Below are 24,452 nucleotides of genomic sequence, written 5' to 3'. Positions count from 1 at the left end.
CCCGCCATACCTCTCTGAGCTTTTACATTCTTATAAACCCGTCCGCTCTCGCAGGTCAGATGATCAGCTGCTCCTGACCGTGCCTAAAACTAAGCGTAGAGCGGACCGTGCCTTTGCTGTGTCTGCTCCTAAATTGTGGAATGATTTGCCTCTGCATGTTAAGCAGGCCTCTTCTTTATCTGTTTTTAAAACCCATTTTTTCTCTTTGGCCTTTGACCCCTAGTAAGATATCGACTTTATTTTGGCCTACTTGACTTAATTTGTTACTTTGCATGTTTTATTGTGTGGTTATTAATTGTAGTATTTACATCTATTTTTCTGTACAGCACTTGGGTCAACCTTGGTTGTTGTAAAGCGCTTAACAAATGTTGGTATGGTATACCAATATTATATTGATATTGATTAATAAATTCATAGCACATGTCTTCACATTTTCAAAATGGCAGCTCAGGCGTTTACCCAATAAATAAACAGTGTGCATGTGGGCAGGCTGGCTGTTGTGTATTCATGTTTTTTTCAGCCGGTGAAAATCCCACAGATTTGAGTCACGTGAACGAGCCTGCTGCAGATAATATTTGGATCCTGCTTACTGGTGCATGGAAGGGAGGACACTGCACAAATACATTTTAGATACAAGGAGGAAATGAATGCTTGTGTCTCTAATGAGAAGTCCACCGAGGATGTTACAATTTTAGTTTTTCAAAGTTTAAATTTTAGTGCAAAACTCAAAAATTTATTTTATTATCTGTAAATTAACACTCCAACTGTCAATTTAAGTATTATGCTAATCAGGGTTCGAAATGACTTAGGACTCTTGGGGGGTCCCCTAAAATGTAACTATAACAAATACTGAAGACTACCTTGCTACACTATATACTGCAGGCAAAATTATATTGACATATTTTGAAGGTGGGATAATGGTCTTGGGATGTTTTTCATGGTTTAGGCTAGTCGCAGTTTTGTAGTGGTGTCTGGAGAAGTGGATTGGCTTTAATCAAACAGGTAACCCTCTAATTCTGGAGCAACAAAGTTACAGCACCTTATATAAATCCCTGACATGACAAAGTGGATAACAGGTCATTCTTTCCTTGAGCAAGGAAGTTAACTAAGTTACCTAAATCCACCAGGTGTACTCATTATGGCAGCACCATGCACCTTCAAAGGGTTTGATGAAATACAACTGGCGTTTCTCATCCCTTATGTTAATGGTATAATTACCATATACAACTAGCCGCTGCATTGAATAATAATGGTGTCTATAAAGCAGAGGTGTGGACTCGAGTCATGTGACTCGGACTCGAGTCAGACTCGAGTCATGAATTTGATGACTTGAGACTCGACTCGACAAAACCTCGACTTGCAACTCGACTTGGACTTGAACACCGATGACTCGTGACTTGACTTGGACTCGAGCCTTTTGACTTGCTACTTCCCATGAAAACTGGGGGAAAACATTTTCACACGGCCGCGCAGCTCTGTTTATCTGCATCTGTCAAAAAAATGTGCGCCACCTGTATGCAGAGAGCGCTGCCTGCACGACAACCAATCACTGCAGTCCATTTGACCGTATCAACGAGACAGCTCGTTCATGGTTACAAAAATCGGGATTTTTGAACCCGGATTCAGACTCCGATGGAAATCCTCGCCAACATTATGTCAACGTCCGTTTTAAAGTACTGTAATGAGTTATTAGTTAATCAGTTATGCAGATGTTGCATGTGTTCACGTTATGCTCTGTTACCAGCTGTAGTTACGCGAGACAACCCGAGTTTTGGGGGGCCGTGTATGCGGAAGTGTTCGTTCGGCGTGGTGACGGCCAACAGTGACAGAAGTTGAGTTTTTTTATATAAATAAATGCAGCGGAGTTGCAAGCCAGTCATCGCTTCCTTATTTACGCTGCAGCATTGGGGTGAGCGTTACAGTACTATAACACAGTCACAGTCGATCCACCATTACCCTTCCCTTCGTAGTCTAGGTCTGTGAGGCAGCGCACCATCACCCAGGTGTTATGACCCTGGTCATGTGTGTACGGCCGTGTGCCCTGTGTATTTCCTTTTTGGGTTTTTTCCTTGGTTTGTGTTTTTCCCTATGTAGATCGGGGTGTGCCACCGCCATGTGCTGATTGGCCGAAGATCCTCGCCGGGCCCTGGTTGGCTGCAGCGGGACTCCTGGGAGATTAAAGGAGCCAAGATGGCGTACTTTGCGAGAGAGGGGAAGGCAGCAGCAGCACGCCGTTCTCGTCCTCCTCGTGTCCCAACTGGCCACCCTGAGGGGTTGTGTGTGAAACTGTTTATATATGTTCCCACTGAGGTTGTTTTTCTCCTGTTTTGTGATAGTTAGGGAGGTAAGATTCTCCTGTCTTTCTTTTCCTTTTTTGGTTGGCAGGTCAGCTATTTTTCTTTTCTAGGTAAGATTACTGATATATTTGTTATTTACACCCTTGGCGTGATTACACAATCTATTTTTGTTTCTAGAAATAAATAACCTTACACGTCAACAGAGTTGGGTTTGTGGCTACTTGGGGGACGGGGAAGATGGGGCCTGTTTATGTTGGGTCCTAGGCACCCCTAGGCTGGGGCGTAACACAGGGTTCCCCGTCCCCACTATAATAAGAGGACTTGAATTGACTCGAAAATAAAATGGTACGACTTGTGACTCGACTTGAGACTTGTTGGCTTTGACTTGTGACTCGACTTGGGACTTGCTTCGTCTTTGACTCGACTTGAGGGCAATGACTTGAGACTTGCTTGTGACTTGCATAACAGTGACTTGTTCCCACCTCTGCTATAAAGACTGTTCCTGGCATCCAAATAAGGCACCGAAATCAGAGTTGCTATTTCAACGGCCGTTAACACACCTGTACCGCCCAAGAGAACCTGTAAATATCCATAGTTCACTGCGTAGAGCAATGTGCTCGTTTTGCTTTAGGATGTTTTGACCCACTGGGTTCGATTCCCGATCTTTTTTTAAATATATTTTCTTGAATACATGTTTCCATCCGTGGTTGTGATGTAGTGCTCACTTATGCAATCGTGAACGCTGCAATGGATTTGTGATGCGTTTTGTAGATTTTCAGCAATATGTTTGTGAATGTGCTGTTGTTAGCTGGCAGGTTGTTTGGCTTCATACACGTACAGCAAGAAACGTTGGCAAACGCACTCTTCTAATCTCTTCTAATTACGTTACACTGGGTATCTAAGTTAGTTAATGCAACTTTTGATATAGGAACACCAACTCCAAATATTTTACTACAATAAGCAATTATTATGGAAATATAAACATAATCGAAGCACTTACAGCATTTTCATTAGGGATTTCACTCTTTGTGAGGCTTCGTTTTTTGCCGCGTTCAACAATAACCTACATGTCTGCGCCATAGACCACAACAACAATCTGTGATGCTAATAGCTGCCCTGATTGCTGCCCAATCACGCCAGGAAATAAATTACTTATTGTTATGAATATAAAACGTCACTAAAGACCTTTTCACAATCATTTTTAATGTTAAAAATATTTGTCTAATGACTTATAGGGGGTCCGGGACCCACCCAGACCCCCCTCATTTCGAACCCTGATGCTAATAATGACAAACTAAATGTTTTTCTCCTATTTTTACACAAGAAATACTGTAATTATTCTACTGTTTACATTCAAATCATGTAAAATTAAGGTAAATAAACTTAATTCGAATAAAGTGTGAGACCCATAAATATACAGGAATCTGCCATAACAATTTTACAGAGAAACACAGCCGCTGCTGCCGGTCATTTGACCTTCTTTTTACAGTGTAGGTTTAGAAATCTGGAGCATTCGGACAATGTTTTTAATGTTGCAACTAAGTAATACCAATCGAGTGGAGCATGTCATGTTGGATGTACTAATACATAAATGCAAACTGAATTTTTACTTCTCGTTTATTTTAGGCCATGGAACCAAAGGTGTGTTTGAGCTGCTGGCAGGCTGGAGGAGAACGAGGGAAAACCTGCCCTTCAAGGAGCGTGTGGCGGACGCTTTTGCTGATGTGATGGTGTGCTACACTATGACCAGCTCCCTCTACATCATCACTTTCGGCATGGGGGCTAGCCCCTTCACCAACATCGAGTCAGTGAAGATTTTCTGTCAGAGCATGTGCGTTGCCATCACGGTCAACTACTTCTACGTTTTCTCTTTCTATGGCTCTTGCCTGGTGTTTGCCGGACAGCTAGAGCAGAACCGCTACCACAGTGTTTTCTGTTGTAAAATCCCCTCGGTGGAGTACCTGGACCGCCAGCCCACATGGTTCAAAACCATGATGAGTGATGGCCATGACTTGTCCACACACCACGACAGCGTACCTTACCAGAATCACTTCATCCAGCACTTTCTCCGTGAGCACTACACAGAATGGATTACCAACACCTATGTCAAGCCTTTTGTAGTCATTCTATATCTGATCTACGCCTCTTTTTCATTCATGGGATGTTTACAGATCAGCGATGGATCAAACGTAGTGAACCTGTTGGCAAGTAACTCTCCGAGTGTTTCGTATGCTGCGACCCAGCAGAAATACTTCAGCAACTACAGTCCTGTGATTGGGTTCTACATTTATGAGCCTGTTGAGTACTGGAACTCCACGGTGCAGGAGCACCTGAAGACCCTGAGTCATGGTTTCAACAAGATCTCTTGGATGGACAACTTTTTCCAGTACCTGCGTGTGGTAAATGTGAGCGCGTCTACCAAGAGTGAATTCATCTCCATTCTCAAGGCGTCCTTCCTTCGCAGCCCGGAGTACCAGCACTTCAATGAGGACATCATATTTTCCATGAACCGCGAGACCGAAGAGTACGATATTATCGCCTCGCGGATGTACCTGGTGGCACGGACAGCAGAAAAGAAGCGAGAGGAGGTGGTGGAGCTTCTGGAAAAGCTTCGACCGTTGATGCTGATCAACAGCATCAAGTTCATTGCATTCAATCCTACATTTGTGTTCATGGACCGCTACAGCTCGTCTGTTATCTCACCCATCCTGACCTCAGGCTTCAGCGTACTCACAATACTCATCCTCACTTTCTTCCTAGTCATCAACCCATTGGGAAACTTCTGGCTCATCCTCACGGTAACGTCCGTGGAGCTGGGCGTCTTGGGTTTGATGACCCTCTGGAACGTTGGCATGGACAGCATCTCAATTCTGTGCCTTATTTATACCCTCAACTTCGCCATGGATCACTGTGCACCACACCTTTACACTTTTGTGCTGGCCACTGACCACACTAGGACGCAGTGCATCAAGTTGGCACTGGAGGAGCACGGGGCAGCCATCCTGCAGAATGCATCCTGCTTTGTGATTGGGATCATGCCATTGGTGTTTGTGCCTTCCAATCTGACCTATACACTGTTCAAGTGCTCCCTCCTCACGGCGGGCTGCACCGTGCTGCACTGCTTTGTCATCCTGCCCGTCTTCCTGACTTTCTTCCCGCCATCCAAGAAGAGACACAAGAAGAAGAAACGGGCCAAACGCAAAGAGCGAGAGAGGGAAAGGGAGCGGGAGAGGGAAAGAGAAAGGGAGGAAATAGAGTGTATTGAAGTCAGGGAGAATCCTGATCATGTGACAAATGTCTGAGTAGGTATTCATTTTAGAATTGAGTATCAGTGGTTAGCCGTCCCTCAGTTGTGGTGTGTGAGTTATCCCCCAATGGCGAGGTGCCACTTGAGGTGAAGGGGAGTCTGATTAGTCCCCTAAGCAGTGGGAACTGGTCAACCCCAACTAATAGCAACTAGGCTGGCCAGAGTAGAGCGTAGCCCCACTGGTCAGTTATTCAGTCTTTCAGGTTGGGCAGTGTATCTCATTTGCACAAACTGCAACATAGTCCTAAAGCTCTTTGCCAACTCTTTGGCATATTAAACAAGTTACTTCCCAGAACTTCTGCTGAACTAGAACAAAACATACTCAAAATGAATGGTATGTCAGTCCATTTGAAAATGTGTCATTCTATGTTCACACCTTCCGCCCTTATCTCATAAGATGTGAGCGAGGAACATCGTGGTCTGTTAAGCCAAGGGCCAAGTAGGTGAAATTAGTTAGTCTGTTCATACGAAAGTGTACAAATGAATCTGCACGAAATGACTGCACACGCGCCTTACTACTCACACGGTGAAAACAGAAAAAGCGAGAAACACTGGAGGGAACACATCATGCTTTTCTGTGACGTAAATAAGGCTGAACAGCTGAAATTCTGCAGATGGCATACGCATCGTGCAAAATGAACCATCAAGGTTAATGTTAGCAGGAGACAACAATTCTTGCTTTATTCCAGAGGTCAGATAAGGTCGTAGACAATGGCAAAATAAACTTCCTTTGCCGAGGGGGTTATGAAGAGGAATGGATTAGTAACTCCTGTGACCAGTAAGACCCAATATGAAGGGTGTTTCCAAGGTTGGAAATATGGAACTTTTCTTGCAGGTCGATAACACTGGAATGTTCCTGAGAGAGGAATGTCTCTGTGATCCACTAAAAAAGTTTACTGGCATGGCATTGGTAATTGGATAGTGTGGATGTGATTTAAAAGTAGCAGTATTGCCAAATAGTAAAAAGAGTCAAGAAATCAAGACTTTTTTATTCATACTAATTTGAAGGATTCTAGGGGGGTTTCATATTTTGTGAAGCAGGCTTTAAAATAAGCAGTGAAGCACCTTATGTTTAGTAGACTGTCTCTGAAGTGTGAAAAAAACTGACTAAGAGTCGTAGTGAAACTATGCCCAAGTTTTTGTTCCAAATTAAGAAAAAGTTATTCAGTCATAGTCATATACAGTATATATAAACACTAATATGTTTGTTGACAATGGGGATCAACATAGGCTGGATCATAGTGGTCATGTCCCAGATCCAGGTCTTCAGATGTCTCTGGTGTTCATCTCAGCTCTGTATAGCATTTTAAAGTCACTCTCCCTACTCTCATCAACCTTGTTTCCAGCTGCTTGCTGCTGGAAACAAGCTTTGATATACCCTCTCTTAGCTACCTTCCCAGCAGCAAATAGCAGACAGAGAAGAGCTGGACTAACAAGGAGTTGGTGGAGACAAAAATGAATGAATGAATTGGTATTATTGGACTTGATCAAGAGTTCTAAAATCAATAGCAAATGGTTACTAATGTTTCTCCGTATCTGCTAAATGTGTAAATAAGCAATTGCTTTCTAATACATGGTGGCTTTTTAGGATATAATTTGTAAAGATGTGTTTTTCAGCATGTTCTAAGGCCCCCACGTAACAAAAAAATGCTGTATAATATTATAAATATAATTATTATTTTCCAAAGACTAAGAACGTTCTGGGTTATTCATCTCATTTCATCATTTATTGTTTCATAAATCATCAAGAATTTGAAAGAGCATGTAGCCAGGAAGTGACATTAAGACATCTGCTATCTATTTGGAGCATTTAAACGTGAAGGTACACTCACTCACACAAATACTTTTTTAATGGTCCGTCAAAGAACTCTAAAATTGCCGCAGTCTACCTAGATGGTTTATATTTCATGATAATTAATGTTCGTATGTATTAATTTTATGTGTCAAGCCCCAAAAATAATCACTGTTGCAGTAGCGAAACAAAAACGCTGAAGGTCAGCAGCTCTGAGAGATACCCATCGTTGGATCCAGATGTTAGCTGGTGGCGTGTGATATGGAGGTACGTAAGCAGATGTGGCTGATTGCAGACCAGTCAATATCTCCTTAAGGGATTAGCTGGGTTTTACTGGGCTGTAATGAGGGGATGCCGCTTCCTCACAGAGGACAGCCTAAACAGGTATCTTGGGGGAGATTAGAATGGTCATATTGGACCGAATGTGAGTGAGAAATATGTGTTTGAATAAAAGGACTGGACGAAGGATGAACGGTTCAAGTGGAAACTGAATAACTACTTGTCAAAATCCACCTTTTGTAAAAAGTAATAACTGAGCAAATGAGACACAAATATAGAAGAGGACTCATTGTTTACCTACCATAATTTACAACAAACATAAGTAATCTCATTTTCTGAAATGTCAATGATAAGAACGTATGACAGTGGTCAACTTAGAAGAGAGCTCCTTCGTGCAGCATCTGCAGTAAACGTCACATTATGTGAAAGCCATGTCACGTATGTATAGCAAGAAAGTTTGAAATGTTTGAAACACAGGAAAGAAATGCAAATCTTAAAGAATTAACTTCCCAAATTGAACTTTGTTTGCATGGCAAAGTATTGTATGTATGCATGTATTTCATGAAGTCTGCGTTTTTTTGTTATTTTCTGGGGGGTTGCTACGCTGTACTGACCTATGTTTGTTATTTTGATGCATATTCTGTAACATCATGAGCTGCAAGAACAAAATGAGTAACATATGTTCCTACACAAAGGCTAAAGGATATTTCATGTGTAAAATAACTGTAAATGACTATTTTCTATATTTTATAACAAAAAATATACTAATTTTCTAAAAAAAAAAAGAATTAAAAGGGAAAAAGTTGAACAAAGTAGGCCAGTAATAAACAGTGGAATGTTACCAGTATAGTAGATCTTATTCCTTGCACACACTGGACTGTCTATGTATGTTGATGATTCACGCTGTGGAAGCCATTTTATTGTTTTTTTGTTGGTCTTAACTCCTTTATTATGTGCTTGGTCCTTCCATTGAAGGAAGTTGTCCAGTACCCTTTCTGAAAAACAGAACACATTAGCAGGGTTTATAATAATCACTTTTCCGAAAACCATAGGTCAAATGTCTGAAATACAACTAACTAATAACTATCGCTATGAAGGCAGGTGTTTAGCATTAATGGTACGTACTCTCCCGTATAGGTCATTGCTGCCTAGAAAAGCTATTGCTGTTACCTAGCTACTTTGTTACAATTATCATCATTCCCAATGCTAAATGCAGTCAAATTAGGCACTGCTGTGTTGAAATAGTGTTATTATCATTTAATAACAATGTATTCAAGGCTATACACTGGTATACTCTTACCAATGGCTTAAACAACATGGAATATCCAGTATTTAAACACGTTTATATTACCCTCGAAAAAAGCTTAAAGGGCCAGTGTGAAGCATTTAGCAGAAATGCAATACAATATCCACAACTTGAAAGGGAGAATTGTAGTGTTTTTGTTGGGTAGGGTTTAGCTCTTCATATTCTCAAAGTTTCCCATGTTGCACTGCCGTGTTTCCAAGCCCTAGGGAAGGTCTTTCACGTTTTCTCATCACCTAAAAAACACCGTCGTTTACGAACATGCTTGTGAAACTGCAAAGGGCGGAACTGGGGTAGCGCCAGACAGTATCTAACTTGCTCTGCTCCCAAAGGAGTCTTGTTGTGAGCAGGATCTCCTCAGAGCGAGACAAACTGCTTTACCAATATGTTGCACCTGGTGGCATGAATGATCTCAGTGTGGAATGGCAGCGTGATTTGTGCGGATGAGTATTTCTATTTGCAGCCCCACCGACAGATGCCACAAAATACTGCACATTGTCCCATTAAACTATTAACTTGGCATTATTTAAAATGGTTCTTAATTTCAACAAATGCTTAGAAAAGACCATAAACAACAATCATATTCATGTGTCTTAAATCCACCGAAGATTGGGTTCAATTGGTAACACACGTTACTTAAACACGGCTGCATATGTAGGGCTCATGTCAACAGAATATTAATTCTATACTTTGCAATGCAGCACAGAGGAATAGGATATCAGGCTTTGATAGAGACACCATCAGTACATTGGTGGTTTTGGCCATTTAATTGGATTTGTTGATAGTAAGATCCAAAACATTGCCAGTCTTATTCGTAAAAAGAAAACCCCTTTTGTGCTTCATGACTAAATTGAAAGATGCCTCTAGTCATATAGAAGTTGGTATACCTTCTGATGTAGAAAGCCTTGCTTAGCAGTCTGTTTCATCTTATTCTCATCAGCTTATGTTTCTGTGATAAAACTAACCTTAATCCATGAAGAAAGGACATTATGACAACCAGACCTCTTCAAGCTTTGCATATTCTCGAATGTTACGGAAACGTGGCTTATGGAGGGTAAATGTTTGTGCGGGTGGATAGGATGTACTAACTTGTGACCGTTCCCAGGCACAAATTCAGTTTGTACAGCCACGGATTGTACAATGCAGGGCAATACAAATATGCAATAATCACTTTGCTTGTTGAATAATTTGCCTTTCCACCACACCCTCAGATAACAAATGTTTTACTGCAACTCTTTTATACTGTATGCCAACTAACTAAGCCCAACAAAGATAAAATGTAGTGACCCCATTTATCAAAACTAGCATTTTATCACAGCTACTGTCAATTTTCATGTTTAGAGGTTTGGGAGTTTTAGTAAGCGTATTTGTATGCATTGACATTGACATTGTCTAATTTTTTTCAAAAACATTAAACAGGGATACAATAGAGCACAATGTTCTGAATAATAATGTGTTTGGAGGAGCTTGGTCGGTGTAACCTTAAAATAAAAAGGGTATACCACTCATTTTAAGAAGATTTAGGCAAGAACGATGAGTAGTTTATGATTCATTTATAGAAACCACCTTCTGAATATTATAAAACATTTTGTTTGTAGAATATTCTTTAAAAGTAGAATTGACTTAATCATTTATACAGTTGAAATTTGCTATCGTTTAACTTTAACTTTAGATGATACCTAAATTTGGACAAACTGACTCATTAATATATGTTATCAAATATTTTTAATTAGAGTTTTCTAAAATGGCTAAGCTATGTTATGCTTAATGCTGCCATTCTAGTAGTCCTGGGTTCAATTCCAATTGTAACAAATGACCACTGTTCAGGCTAAATTTAATAAATTGAAAAAAATACCTGTGGTGACTCGTCTTGGATATCAAGTATCGAGAATCGATTGAAATCGGGGCTAGCTTTGCGATTTACCCGGAATTGTTCAAAAGTTGAAATTTCGATTCCTAGTTTCGATTCTCAGTCCGCCGGCGCCGACCGGAAAAAGAAACCACTGAACACCAACGAAGAAGCGTCCGTCGGAAGTGTTAGCATAACAGAGTGATCGAACATGCATAGCGTGGGTCGGCGGTCCAAATTGTTAAACTTTTCGAAACAAACCGAAAACTCGGCAAAATGGAACATTTGCAGCAAAATTGTTTCATGCATAAGAGGGTGCACGTCAAATATGATTAAGCACCTCCGAGGTCATGGAGTGGAAGTAAATGTGTGCCCCGTCTTTGACGCTCTGCGCCGACCGTCCTCCGCTGCCTCTTCTTCAGGCTCCAAGGGTTCGCCCATCAGTGGGAGCAAGGTAACGTTTAAGTACCTGCAGTATCATACACTCGTGTGTAAATGTGTTTTTGTGAGGTTTCAAAAATAAAGCTCTCTTGAGGAAAGTGTACCCTTGTTAAAATATATTCATAATTTATAATGTTTATACAATATTCAAGTTCATAGTTATTTATATTGTAGTTGAAAAGAGCCTTGTTAGAAATTCATAGTAAAGTTAATAAAAAGTAAAAAGTTCATAGAATTAACATTGATGGAGAAGGTCAGACTACTTCCTTCAGAAAGACCCTTGGTTAGCTAGCTCATTTAAAATATCTTAAACTTAAACTTTTTTGACCCTGCCTCTTAAAAGAATCTGAATCGAGAATCGCTGTGAACCGGAAACGAAACAAGAAATTGGAATCGGAATCGTTCAAATTCAAACGATACCCAACCCTAGTGGTGACTTTAGGGTTTGTTTGATAGTCTAAAGTTTAGATCATCACACAAACATCTTTTAGCCTTGTTTTCAGGAAATAACCCAACAAATTAGAGACTAATTTTGCCGTGTAGCGAGGCCAGCAATCCCTCGTCCAAGTTAGCTCAGTTTGGATACTTTAGCTAGCTGCAGTGGGATTAGCCCTAACTAGCGAGCATGCTAGAGTGAGGGAGGTTGGGGTGGCTCAACTGAAATGTGTGATTGCATTTTTTGTCCTTAAAATATGATGAGAGAAAGAACGTAAGGGATTTGCTTTTTTCCTTACTGAATAGTACTGGGAGCAACTTTAAAAGAGTTGTATCCACAGATGTAACTTTTCAACTAAAAGCAGAAGGAAACATAAATTCCTAGTTTCCAACAGTTTCATTGTTTCACCTTGAATGTTAACTTTGTGCACAGGGGAACCTTTAAGGGAAGCTCTCCAAGCGTTTCATGAAGGGGCGAAGAAAGGGCGGAAGAGGCGTTAGATGTCTATGAGACGCATCTTGAGTCCTTTGCTAGAGTCTTACTGGCTGATATCACCTAAAGTACGTAGAAATGTCACTGTCTGTTGGTACAGGTGGTTGTTTCGGGGAAATCTTGCAAAAGGTAAGTTGATGATGATCAAGTCTAATTGAAGGAAATGGAATTACTTCATAATCATCTGATTCTACATTACATTACATGTCATTTAGCTGACGCTTTTATCCGAAGCGACTTCCACCGTAGGGATACAAACTCAAAAGAACAAGTAACAAGAAAGTACAATTTTCATCAAATAAGCAGTTTCAAAACATGAAAAATGCCATTATAAGTACAGTTTAAGTGCTATGATTTGTTAGTGCTACAGTTTGCTAGTGTTTTACTCAATGTAGAGTAAAGAGGTGTGTCTTGAGTTTTCGGCGGATGATGTAGAGGCTCTCTGCAGTCCTGATGTCATCATAGAGCTCATTCCACCATCTGGGAGCCAGGACAGCAAAGAGTCGTGATCTAGTCGAGTGTTTTGCTCTCAGTGAGGGAGGAACAAGCACCTTGATGTTGGGATGGAGGGTTTCACCATGTTCTGGATGTAGACTGGACCCCATCCATTCACAGAATGGTACGTGAGAACCAATGTTTTGAACTGGATGCGGGCAGCCACTGGTAACCAGTGAAGAGAACGAACAAGAGGTGTGGGATTCTGGATAAGCTGCAGTGGTCGAATGGCGGTAGCAGGGAGATCTGCCAGGAGAGATGGCTCCTCCTTCTATTGCATGTTTAAAATAAAGAGCACTCTGGAATGTTAGTATTCCACATCCATAAAGGTGGGGGACTGATATGGGACAGAATTTCTACCCAAGGCCATATTATCCTGACATTTAGTTCCTTCTTTACAGAGCGACATCGGCAACTGGGCCTTTTCTGAGGCAAAAATGAGTTGTGTGTTGCTATTGAGCCCCCTGGCCCACTTTCCCCCCTCCAAACAAGCGGCTATTTCTATGCTGGAATATTGCCCTGCTGGAAGTAAGCTGTACATCATCAAGTATTTTTTTTTACTGAAGTTTGTATTCAGAAAACCATCTGTATAACTTGTAGTAACATTTACCAAACGTTCTGTACTCACAGGCATTTGGACCAGTAGACAGAGTCCAGGCTCTATGCTGGGTGACACTGAAAGTTTTACTGAACATGGCGGCATCCAAGTAGCGCTTTATAATCCCCCTAGTGCTTTGCTTCCTGAAGATTGGCAGCACGCTTGCTGTCATGTGGCGCTCCAGTGCAGCATTATTGCGCCAAGCTGCTTTGGCCTGGGATATTTTTGGCTCCCACCTTAATCCTGTCGTGATTCTCCAATGGGTTATTCATGCTTCCCCTCTCGTCTCTTCTCCCACCATGACCATCCTATTCTCCCATGTGGCTTCCTTTAGGACCACCAGCTCCAGCAGCTTTCTGCTATGTATATTATATTTGTCATCACTGTTGTGTATGCATGGTCCAAGCTCACACTAATCAGTTATATTGCATTTATTAATGTATTAGGTGGTAAATTACACCTGCAGTTCTCCCCATACTCCCCAAATATATAAATAACTTTTTAAATAAGTCAATAATAATTGTTAGCACCACTACTTACTTTTTAAGGTGTCTCTCCACTCTCCACATTTCCTATAATTGCTTTTCTTCACAACCTACTGAAGTAGTCTGAATTCCATTTCGAGGGACAACTTCTTTAGAAATCTCTCCTTAGCTCTTCATCCCACGACCTGTAAGAGATGCTAAAACGCTTTTGGAGATGAAGAGTTGAAGAACATTTGAATAAATATTTTATAAGGATTTGAAAGTCCATCAGCCGTTGCCGACTTGAAGAGATCAGTGAGGGAGTGAGAGCTGTGAGATCTTGGTTGTTTTATTTGATCTCTGTGACTATTAGCCTGCAATGTTGCAAGGGGATTATAGAAAGGAAAGGAGAATAGAAACCCCACACACCTGATATTTCTATTGATCTGTTGGAAGAATTGCTTTGCAGAGGAAGAAAAGCGACTAGTGACTCGGCCCATCCTCTCTTGGAGGGATCTAATGCTCTCAGTGGTCCGTTTCATTGAACTGTTGTCTTGTTGTGTTCTTCATGTACAATTCAAACCCCTTCATACTAAATATCAATTTTTTTTAAAAGCATGACCGATTCAAACATATGTGGTTGTCCTTTCCAACTGTACCCAATCAAGCTCTCATGGCAGGAGCATTTTGAAAGGGTGTCAATCATGTTGATATTGTACATTGCCTTACACACTGTGACATATATGTTGTAACATGAAGTAATTATCTTAAAATAAGGAGCGAGCGTGTCCTCTTGCATGGAGTCCATCATGTTGCTCCTCCATATTTCATCAGTTAACTACAGCATGGCGTCCACTTACATAAACGATGGTCCCATTTATTGTGTCCCGTTTAAAGTCGTGCTTTAGGGTGGGGACACCTTATTGGGATCCTCTTCCTATAACTAACATTGGACTTTTAGGTCACGAAAGTCAATTTTGACCACTTTAGTAATCACAATTTAGTGATAAACATTCACTTATTTTGGCCATATTTTTTGTGATGCAGAGATGGCTGTAGCCCAAGATAACGAGCCTGATGCTTAGAAATAGCAGTGTAAAAACAGGGGTTGACAAGAAGTGGATTACTTCCACTTCGTATGTGCACTTCATGGTTCAGAGAAGGCTTTTGTCGTGTCTAGTCCCTCATGGTCTCTCTGACACCTGAAGAGCTCAGTGTGAGAGTCTGGTTTTCATTTGGTTGCAATCTGCAGCCTCTCCTCAAGGTGGCACTCAATGCTACACACTGGTCCTTTAAGTATAGCGTATGGGACACTGTGGTATTTTAAGTATTCTGCTCAGAATCTCTTCATACAGATTGTCATATTTAATTCTTCAATATATCTCCTAATACTCTCCTTCTACAACCAGGACTCACTATTGCAAACAGATATCATTTTCACATTTAAAGAGCCTTTAAAATGTCTGCTTGCTTAGTATGGATGTTACGTCTTCTTCAAAACTGGTGTAGCTGTAAGGTTGCAGGCATAACTTCCAAATCTCTAAAATATATAAATAGCACAAAAAATCAAATCAAATTCAAATATAAAAGAGAACTTTCAATGCACGTTTCCTACACATGGTCTTTCAAATCTAGTGATTTTTATTTTTTATTCTCATCTGAGATGTCAACATCAGCCATGTGAAACAAAGCCAATAACAAATCAGGAGCAAATAATCAAGCAGTCTTCCATAAATAGAGACATCAAGGGGGAAGATGTTCAGCAGAAGAGTCCTCTTGGACATCCAAACATAACTAAACAAACTAAATGGAGATGTGTCCGACTAAAACCACCACGGTCAACATGTCCTCCTGAGTCCTCTTTCTAACATGCGCCATTGATTGAGCTCCTCCCAACATCTGGATGTGTGAATTTGAGCCCAGGCTCACACACAGAATGCGTTTCTCTGGTGAGGAGCTGAACAACTAGTCAGAGGACGACGTACGCGTCAACTTATTACAAGAAGTATGCTTCTGAATGCTCTGAGTATTTCAAATGTTAAATCTTTTTATACTGCCTGCTATGTTAAAGCTAATAGTATGCACATGATCAAACTTTTTTACTTGTAGAAGATTTGATGATTTTCATTAAAAAAGCTTTTGCCTATGAAACACATGTGGGACTTTTTTGGTTGTCAACATCTTTTCAAATGAATTTTTAGGCAAACATTTAAAGCAAACTGAATAGTTGTGAATAAATAGTGAGTTATCATCTTTCTTTCACTATTTCATTATTTCCGAATTTCGAGATGTCAGTTTCTCTTTGATCATAATATAAATATTTTATTACAGCACATGTAGAGTGTATGGTTTTCATCCTTTAGCCACCGCTGGCTACGTTTCCTGGTGTTTTGTCTCCTAAACAAAAAAAAACACCTACTGTTGTGAATTGTATAAACATGTAGTCCTCGACCAGAAAAGAGAGAAACATCCATCCACAGGTCCAACAACCGCTCATCACTTCATCCGTATTTAAATGGAAGACAAACAGTGAATGCACTGCCCAGTCCAACCAATGCAGGGCATCATTCACTCCTTCGCACTCCTTCGTATACTACACGATGATACTGAATTCTACACTGTACTACACTATACTACTGTACACTACTACTGTATACTACACTATACTACTGTACACTACACTGTCCCACTGCATACTACACTGTACTACAGTACACTATTGAATACTAGACTACACTACTGTATAGTAAAACTGTACTACTATACACTTCACTACTTTGTTCACTTCCAACACTACTGACCGGCCATTTCTTCCTCCCACCCACACAGAGAGACGAGGAGGCAACATGAGGAGCAGACGGCGTCTTTTTTGGTGTGGAATGGAGGGAGGGAAGCAGATAAAGAGACAATAACTGAGAAGAAGGAATAGATGAATGGGGTCCTGGAGATCCAGCACACATTGGTACACTGGGAAGAAAAACATTATACGCCCATAATATAGATTCTCCTCTCCCAAAATGCCAGTGGCCGGTGAGTTATTTCTCTTCCAGACAGAAGGTGAATATATAACTATTTTAGCAGTAATGGAAAAATGTTGAATGAATGAAAATAAAAAGCATGGTGAGCATGATTTATAGAGCGTTGGCTCCCCCTGAAGGAATGTGTGCACTGCGCTGCTTCTGGTGGTTTTATTAATAGTCTCATGTACACCATGGTCCAACTTTTCTATTTTCACAAATTATCTCCCTTGGTCGATCAAGAATGCCAAAAAGGGCATGTATGCAGACGGCACAACACTGTAAAGCAGACTAGAGCTTTTTGAACCATTTTGAATCTGAGTCTGATTGGGTGAAAGTGAACAAACTGAACCCTGAACATTGTTCTGGATTGTTTTGGCTCAAGGAATATGCTTGATGGTGACACACAGCTTCACCTGTTTATGTCAGGTTTGCCCATAGAACAGGTCAAGAGCACCAAAAACTGGGTGTAGTGTTCGATGAAAAGTTGTGGTGGTCTGAGCTCTCACTAAAATGGGAAGGGGCAGAAAGGGTTGTGCTTACTTAACACTCTCTTTGGACTTTTGTCACCTGCTGTACTGTCCATTCATATGGTCAGCAGCTCCTGAAGGACACAAACAAACTACAACTAGTTCAAAAAACCGTGCTGCCATATTGATATGAGAGAAAGACTGACGAATGGACTGAAAAAAGAGAAAGAAAGACACAAAGTGTCCCAGATGAAAGTAGGATTAATCTCTTAATGATTATTACATCCAATCATTCTGAAATGAACCCCCCATTAACTTGAAAAGTGACACTTTACCTATTTTTACACAAGTGAGCTGAACTCAAAAATAAAATGTCCCACTATAGATAATTTTAATGTCAGATTGGTGGTGCGTGTTCTTCCTGAACGTGGACACTAGAGGTCAGTGTACATCGTGCCCATTGTCAGTGACCACAGAGCAACATGAAGAGGTGCCTCAGTCTTTGAGGGTCCATTCAAATTAATGTTTTATTCATGTTATATTCTGTGTTTTGGCAAGAGTCAAAACAGTCCTCATATGAGACTTGTATATCTGGTATGGACTGGGGTTATTTGATCTTTTAACTTTGCAAATTTTTTCCTTTGTCTTTGTGATTCACGAAACGTAAACAGTTGTTCTGTCTTTCATTTCTTTTGACAATACTATATATTTTTTCAACAAATATACGTTTTTGACAATAATATACAGTAAAATATAATGTAATCTTTCTTGTTTATTTTCTTGGACACTCCATGTCAGAGAATAAGATGTTCTATACAATACTATACTCTATGTATAGACTCAAAAGTCTACTCCAAATTTGTTAAAAGTGTTGAGGTTTTGAACATTGTACAATTCTATGGATTTACTTTGTCTTCTCTGTGGCATACTTTGGTAATCAGGTGTTCTGCTGCACTATGACCTTATAAATACTTAATTTATTACTTTCTTCTGTGTTTCTTTTCAAAACATCTTTAACTGTTCTTTATTTATTTTATTTTTGTAAGTGTAAAAACAGTAAAGCCCTGCCATCAGTGCTTTTTATTTTTTTGTGGTGGTTAAACTCTAACCTCCCTGCTTCCAGTTTGATTTATTTCTGCTAATCCTTTTTTTCTCAATTAGTATCACTTCATTTGAATATGTTCCCTCTCAGGGAACTCGAGCTGCGTAAAAACGCTGTGGGAACGCCTCTGCGTGACCGCGTCATGAAACACGTGTGAAATCTAACCAATGGCGAGCTCGTATGGCAACCCTCTTTAGAGGCGCCATTGGGGCCGTCGCGGATAAACTCCACGCGGAGAGGCGGCAGGCGGAGGCGCTCGACTCCTTCCTTCCCCGACGACGCCACGTCCGCGGGGCTGCTCGAGGGTGGCCCCGGCCGTCGACAAGCTCGCACCACCTGGCGCAGCAGGAGAGCATCGCGCTGCTTTCACCCCCTCCGGCCGGCCCCGAGGGGCCGGTGCCCCTGAGAGACTTTTTGGGAGTGGCGAACCCTCCCCAATGTATCTCAATGGGTCCTGCGTACAATCGACAGAGGCTACGCCATCCAGTTCAGGTGGCGGCCGCCTCGATTTCGGGGGGTGCTAGCCACAGTGGTAGACCCCCAGCAGGCTCTGGTATTGAAGCCTGAAGTACAGACCCTGCTGCGGAACGGAGCCATAGAACGAGTTCTTCCTCCAGACAGAGAGTTGGGCTATTACAGCCGCTACTTCATCGTTCCAAAGAAGGATGGGGGTTTGCGCCCAAAACTAGATCTCCGCTGTTTGAACCGTGCTGTTGCGAAGTTGAGCTTCAAGATGCTCACTCTCAAACAGATCGCGGCACATATCAGGTCCAAGGACTGGTTTGTCACGGTAGATCTTCTTACTTTCATATTCCCATCCTCCCACGACACAGGAAATTCCTAAGGTTTGCTTTTGGGGACAAAGCTTACCAGTACCGGGTTCCGTTCGGACTAGCCCTCTCACCCCGTACACCAAATGCGTGGATGCTGCTCTGGCTCCATTGCGTCTCCAGGGCATCCGCATTTTGAACTACATAGACGACTGGTTGATTCTAGCACCATCCGAGCGGCTGGCGGCCCAACATTGAGATGTTGTGCTTGCCCACATCAACCGTCTGGGGCTGAGACTCAACGCCAGGAAAAGCGGCTTGTCCCCAGTACAGAGAACCACCTTCCTGGGCGTTATTTGGGATTCGACCATGATGCGGGCACGTCTGTCTCCCGCTCGAGTAGTCTCGATCCTCTCTGCAGTCAAGCAGGCCAGGCTAGGTCAGCCACTCACTGTGAAACAGTTTCAGAGACTGTTAGGTCTCCTGGCAGCGGCATCCAATGTGATCTCTTGTGGCCTGGTATCCCGCTTCCTTCGTGGCACCCTGAGGCTGAGGCCAGCAGGCAGAACGAGAGTTCCATCCTGGGACAAAGCCATCGTACTAGAGGGTCTCTCCGGTGCTCCCTCCGAGCCCATGGCAGAGGTTGCAGGGATGTATGTGAAGTATGCTCTTAAGACCCTCTTCCTGCTTGCTATTTCTTCCCTCAAAAGAGTTGTAGGTATGCAAGCCCTCTCAGTGGCCCCCTCATGTTTGGAATTTGCAACCGGTATGGTGAAGGTGTTCTTACTACCTTCCCAAGGCCCTGTCCACTACGGTCGGGCCTATTGTGCTGCAGGCATTCTGTCCTCCTCCGTTCCTTTACATTACATTACATGTCATTTAGCTGACGCTTTTATCCAAAGCGACGTACAATAAGTGCATTTCCACATAAAGATACAAACTCAGAAGAACAAGTAACAAGAAAGTACATTTTCCATCAAATAAGCAGTTTTAAAACATGTTATAGAAAAGTGCCATTATAAGTACAATTTAAGTGCTACCATTTGTTAGTGCTACGAATTGCTAGTGTTTTAGTCAAGATAGAGTCTAAAAAGGCGTGTCTTTAGTTTACGACGGAAGATGTAGAGGCTCTCTGCAGCCCTGATGTCATCGGAGAGCTCATTCCACCATCTGGGAGCCAGGACAGCAAAGAGTCGCGATCTCGCCGAGTGCTTTTCTCTCAGTGAGGGAGGAACAAGCAGCTTGGCAGATGCAGATCGGAGTGTGCGGGTTGGGATGTAGGGTTTCACCATGTCCTGGATGTAGACAGGTCCCGATCCATTCACAGCATGGTGCGTCAGAACCAATGTTTTGAACTGGATGCCGGCAGCCACTGGTAACCAATGAAGAGAACGGAGAAGTGGTGTGGTGTTGGAGTATTTCGGAAGGTTGAAGACCAGTCGAGCTGCTCCTGCGTTCCTGACGTCGGACCAGGCGAAGCTCACCCTCCTCTGCCCAGTTAGAGCCTTAGACTTCTACGTCCGCAGGACCGCCCTGTGAAGGCTCTACGAACAGTTGTTCGTGTGCTTCGGGCCGCCCAATACTGGGGGCCCGGTGTCTAAGCAGAGGATCAGTGTGGGTGGTTGAGGCCATCACACTTGCTTATGAATCGGCCGGCCAGCCCGCACCTTTGGCTGTCCGGGCCCATTCTACCAGGGGTATGGCGGCTTCTAAAGCCCTTTTGTCGGGAAAAGTATCACTGCACGACGTTTGCATGGCGGCAGGCTGGTCCTCTCCCTACACGTTTGTGAGATTTTATCGTCTAGACCTTAACTCCACGCCTGGAGCACAGGTGCTCTCGTCTGAGTGTGCGCACTAACTTCACACCACGGTCACTTGCTCATATGGCGGAGTGGGTATTGGCGTAATGTAACCTTAGTTCCCTGAAGGGAACGAGACGCTGCGTATCGTTGCCATACTCCAGGCTTGCCCGTGGCTCTTTATTCAGCCTTTCAGAGATGAATCGTCCTGCCTTTCGGGTCCCTTTAGCGTCCTGGTCCTGGCGTCGCCCGCCTATGACGTACCAGCTCGCCATTGGTTAGATTTCACACGTGCTTGATGACGTGGTCACGCAGAGGTGTTTCCACAGCGTTTTTTACACAGCGTCTCGTTCCCTTCAGGGAACTAAGGTTACATTCGTAACCGGAGACTTTTTGTTACTTCCTGCTTACCCCTGTGACCCCTAAAAGGCCGCATACCAATTCAATCTGAAGGATCATGGGATCACTTCTAGTCATTTCTTTTTTCTCTTTTTATTTTGTATTAATTGTACATATTCAGGCCACAGAGACATTTCACAACTTGATTTGTGAGGGGTCAGAAGAACGACCAAGAAACACTTTGAAACCCTTTCAACCCTGGAAATACAATGCTCCTCGTATTGAGAGAATTGCCAGATGTTTTGCTTCATGATGCAGCTGGACAAGCCGAGGCTGACCTGCATCCCAAAGTCCATCCATAGTCCCCATGTCCCAAGAGACATCAGGGCGTCCATCCCTCAGGTCAGATTACAGTCACACATTTAAAAGCTTAACCTATTTCTTTCAGCAGAACGGAGGTTTTCAAAACAACGTCACGTATCGGTGTCATAGGCCGGAGGGTAATTATATACAAACAGCCTCCCATCGAATTCATGAGGTTCAAAATTAGTCTAGTGATCAGCTGCTGCATGACAGATTCCTGAAGCAGTGAGGCTGTTCTTTGGGAGACGGATCATTTCGCTGGAAGTCTTAAATGCTTTAACTACTGAAAACAAGGAGAGAAGCATCTGTTATCAGTGTGACTGTGTGTGAAGCCAGTACTTCTACTCACATGAATAGAATAGAATAGTTCTAACCATCATTACGTGGTTTGTAATGTGGTCAGAAATAGTAAATAACAGTGATTGATTATAATGAAGACATTATTAACGTTAGCTGTATTGGATGCATGAATGATGGTAAGTGAACGCCCAAACAGTGCTCCCATTATAACTCTGGACCTTCTCTTTTGGCTGTGGCTCTAGTCAACTTATCATGGACTTTGTCTAAATCACTCTTTTCATCAAAGCTCATTTTTAAACTACTTTTCTTTTCATTCTGGTGAAATATGTTTTTTTCTGATTAAAGACATTTCTTCTCATTACTTATTCTGTAACATTGTTAAGAAACCACACCTATACAAGTAATAATAGTTTTATTTGTATAGTGCATTAAAACGGCACGGTACAAGGTACAGCAGGATCACTGAAAGCAACAAAAGTGAAAAAGACAGATGGACGACATTATAAAAACAAGATCATGCATAAGTCGCATCTTTGGTTGAGGTGAACTTACTGAATCAAGCTTCATTTGTTGTTGTACGGTGTGGGTGCGTGGGTGAAGATACTGCACGGGACCGCAGGGTGGTGGGTTTTAACACAATGTTTTATTTCTCTCTCTGTACACGATTTCTCGCTCGGTCGGACCGTTCCCTCTCTCGCTCGCCCCCGCCTCACTGTTAAGTAGGGGAAAGCACACACGTTATTATCCCCAGGTGACTGTTATTATTTTCACCTGGCACTGTTCCCCGAGCCACTCCCCCTCTCTCTCCCACCTGCAGCCGGGCCGAAACCACGCCCGCCACCACATACCCCCACCGCCCGACTTAGGCCGGGGAGCCGTCCGGCCTAGCTTACTCCCCCCCCCTCCCTCCAGCGGGCGGGAGAGGAAGTCCGCCACGACCATCTGCGTCCCCGGCCTATGGACCACCTTGAAGTTAAAAGGCTGCATGGCCAGATACCACCGAGTGATCCGGGCGTTAGTATCCTTCATGCGGTGGAGCTATTGGAGCGGGGCGTGGTCCGAACAGAGGGTGAATGGGCGTCCCAGGAGGTAGTAGCGCAGGGAGCCCACCGCCCACCGGATGGCCAGGCACTCCTTCTCCACCGTGCTGTACCTGGCCTCCCTCTCCGACAGTTTCCGGCTGATGTAGACCACCGGGCGGTCGACCCCCTCGACCTCCTGGGACAACACGGCCCCCAGCCCTCTGTCCGACGCGTCGGTCTGCAGAACAAACGGGAGAGAAAAGTTAGGTGTGTGGAGGAGTGGCTCCCCACAGAGAGTCTGTTTTACCTTCTCAAACGCCCGCTGGCACTGCTCCGACCACTGGACCGGATCTGACGCACCTTTCCGGGTCAGGTCGGTCAAGGGGCTGGTGAGGTCCGCAAACCCGGCGATGAACCGTCTGTAGTAACCTGCCAGCCCCAAAAACCGCCTCACCTCCTTTTTCGTCTTGGGGCGCGGGCCGGCTGCAATTGCCGCTGTCTTGTCTACCTGGGGACGCACCTGCCCCCCCCCCCAAGTGGTACCCCAGATACCGTACCTCCCTCCGTCCAACTGCACACTTCCCCGGGTTGGCGGTGAGCCCGGCCCGCCTCAGCGACTGCAGCACCGCGTCCACCCGCCGCACATGCTCCGCCCAGGTGGTGCTGTGGATAATGACATCATCCAGGTAGTCGGCCGCATACGCGGCGTGCGGGCGCAGGACCCTGTCCATGAGGCGCTGGAACGTGGCCGGGGCCCCGAACAAGCCGAAGGGAAGCATGGTGAATTGGTACAAACCATACGGAGTGGAGAAAGCTGTTTTCTCTTTGGACTCTGACGACAGGGGAATCTGCCAGTAGCCCTTAGTTAAATCCAGGGTCGTAAAAAAACGTGCAGTGCCCAGTCGGTCCAGGAGTTCGTCGACCCGGGGCATTGGGTAGGCATCGAATCGTGACACGTCGTTTACCTTGCGGTAGTCCACGCAGAACCGCACAGTCCCATCCTTCTTGGCCACCAGAACGATGGGGCTGCACCAGGCGCTGTTGGACTCTTCTATTACCCCCATCTCCAACATAGCCGCCAATTCCTCCCGAACCACTTTTCTTTTGTGTTCGGGTAGTCTGTAGGGTCGTGACCTCACCGTCACCCCCGGGGGTGTCTCGATTCGGTGCGCTATCAGGTCGGTGCGGCCTGGCCGGGGGGAGAACACATCCGCAAACCGCTCCTGCAACTGGGCAATGTCTGCTTTCTGGTCCTCAGAGAGATGACCCTCACACGGGAGCGGGGTGGGATTGGCCGCTTTTGGCACCTCCGGCCCCAGGTCCTCTCTTTAAGATACTGTGGAAATCAGAGAAACAGACTCCGCCTCCCTCCAGGGTTTCAGGAGGTTGAGGTGGTATATTTGTGTAGCCCCGCCCCTGTCAGACCGCACCACCTCATAGTCAACATCCCCCACCCGGCGTGTGACCTCGAAGGGCCCTTGCCACTTAGCCAGGAGTTTTGAGTTGGAAGAAGGAAG

The 24,452-nt window shown here is 43.6% G+C and overlaps 1 protein-coding gene across 1 annotated transcript in view; it reads left to right on the top strand.

The window, feature by feature from the left end:
• ptchd4 (patched domain containing 4) overlaps window positions 1-15,857 on the top strand; it is a 39,088-nt gene extending 23,231 nt beyond the window's left edge. The window contains exon 3 of the mRNA XM_037449300.2: window positions 3,924-15,857. Within this exon, the coding sequence (XP_037305197.1) occupies window positions 3,924-5,599 (1,676 nt within the window). The 3' untranslated portion in view covers window positions 5,600-15,857. The remainder of the gene's footprint in view (window positions 1-3,923) is intronic.
• Window positions 15,858-24,452: the final 8,595 nt, after the last annotated feature.

The sequence above is a fragment of the Pungitius pungitius genome, chromosome 20 (genome assembly GCF_949316345.1).
Source record: "Pungitius pungitius chromosome 20, fPunPun2.1, whole genome shotgun sequence".
Lineage (NCBI taxonomy): Eukaryota > Metazoa > Chordata > Actinopteri > Perciformes > Gasterosteidae > Pungitius > Pungitius pungitius.
Note: the sequence above shows the minus strand (reverse complement) of the source record. Positions and strands in the feature narration are given on the sequence as shown.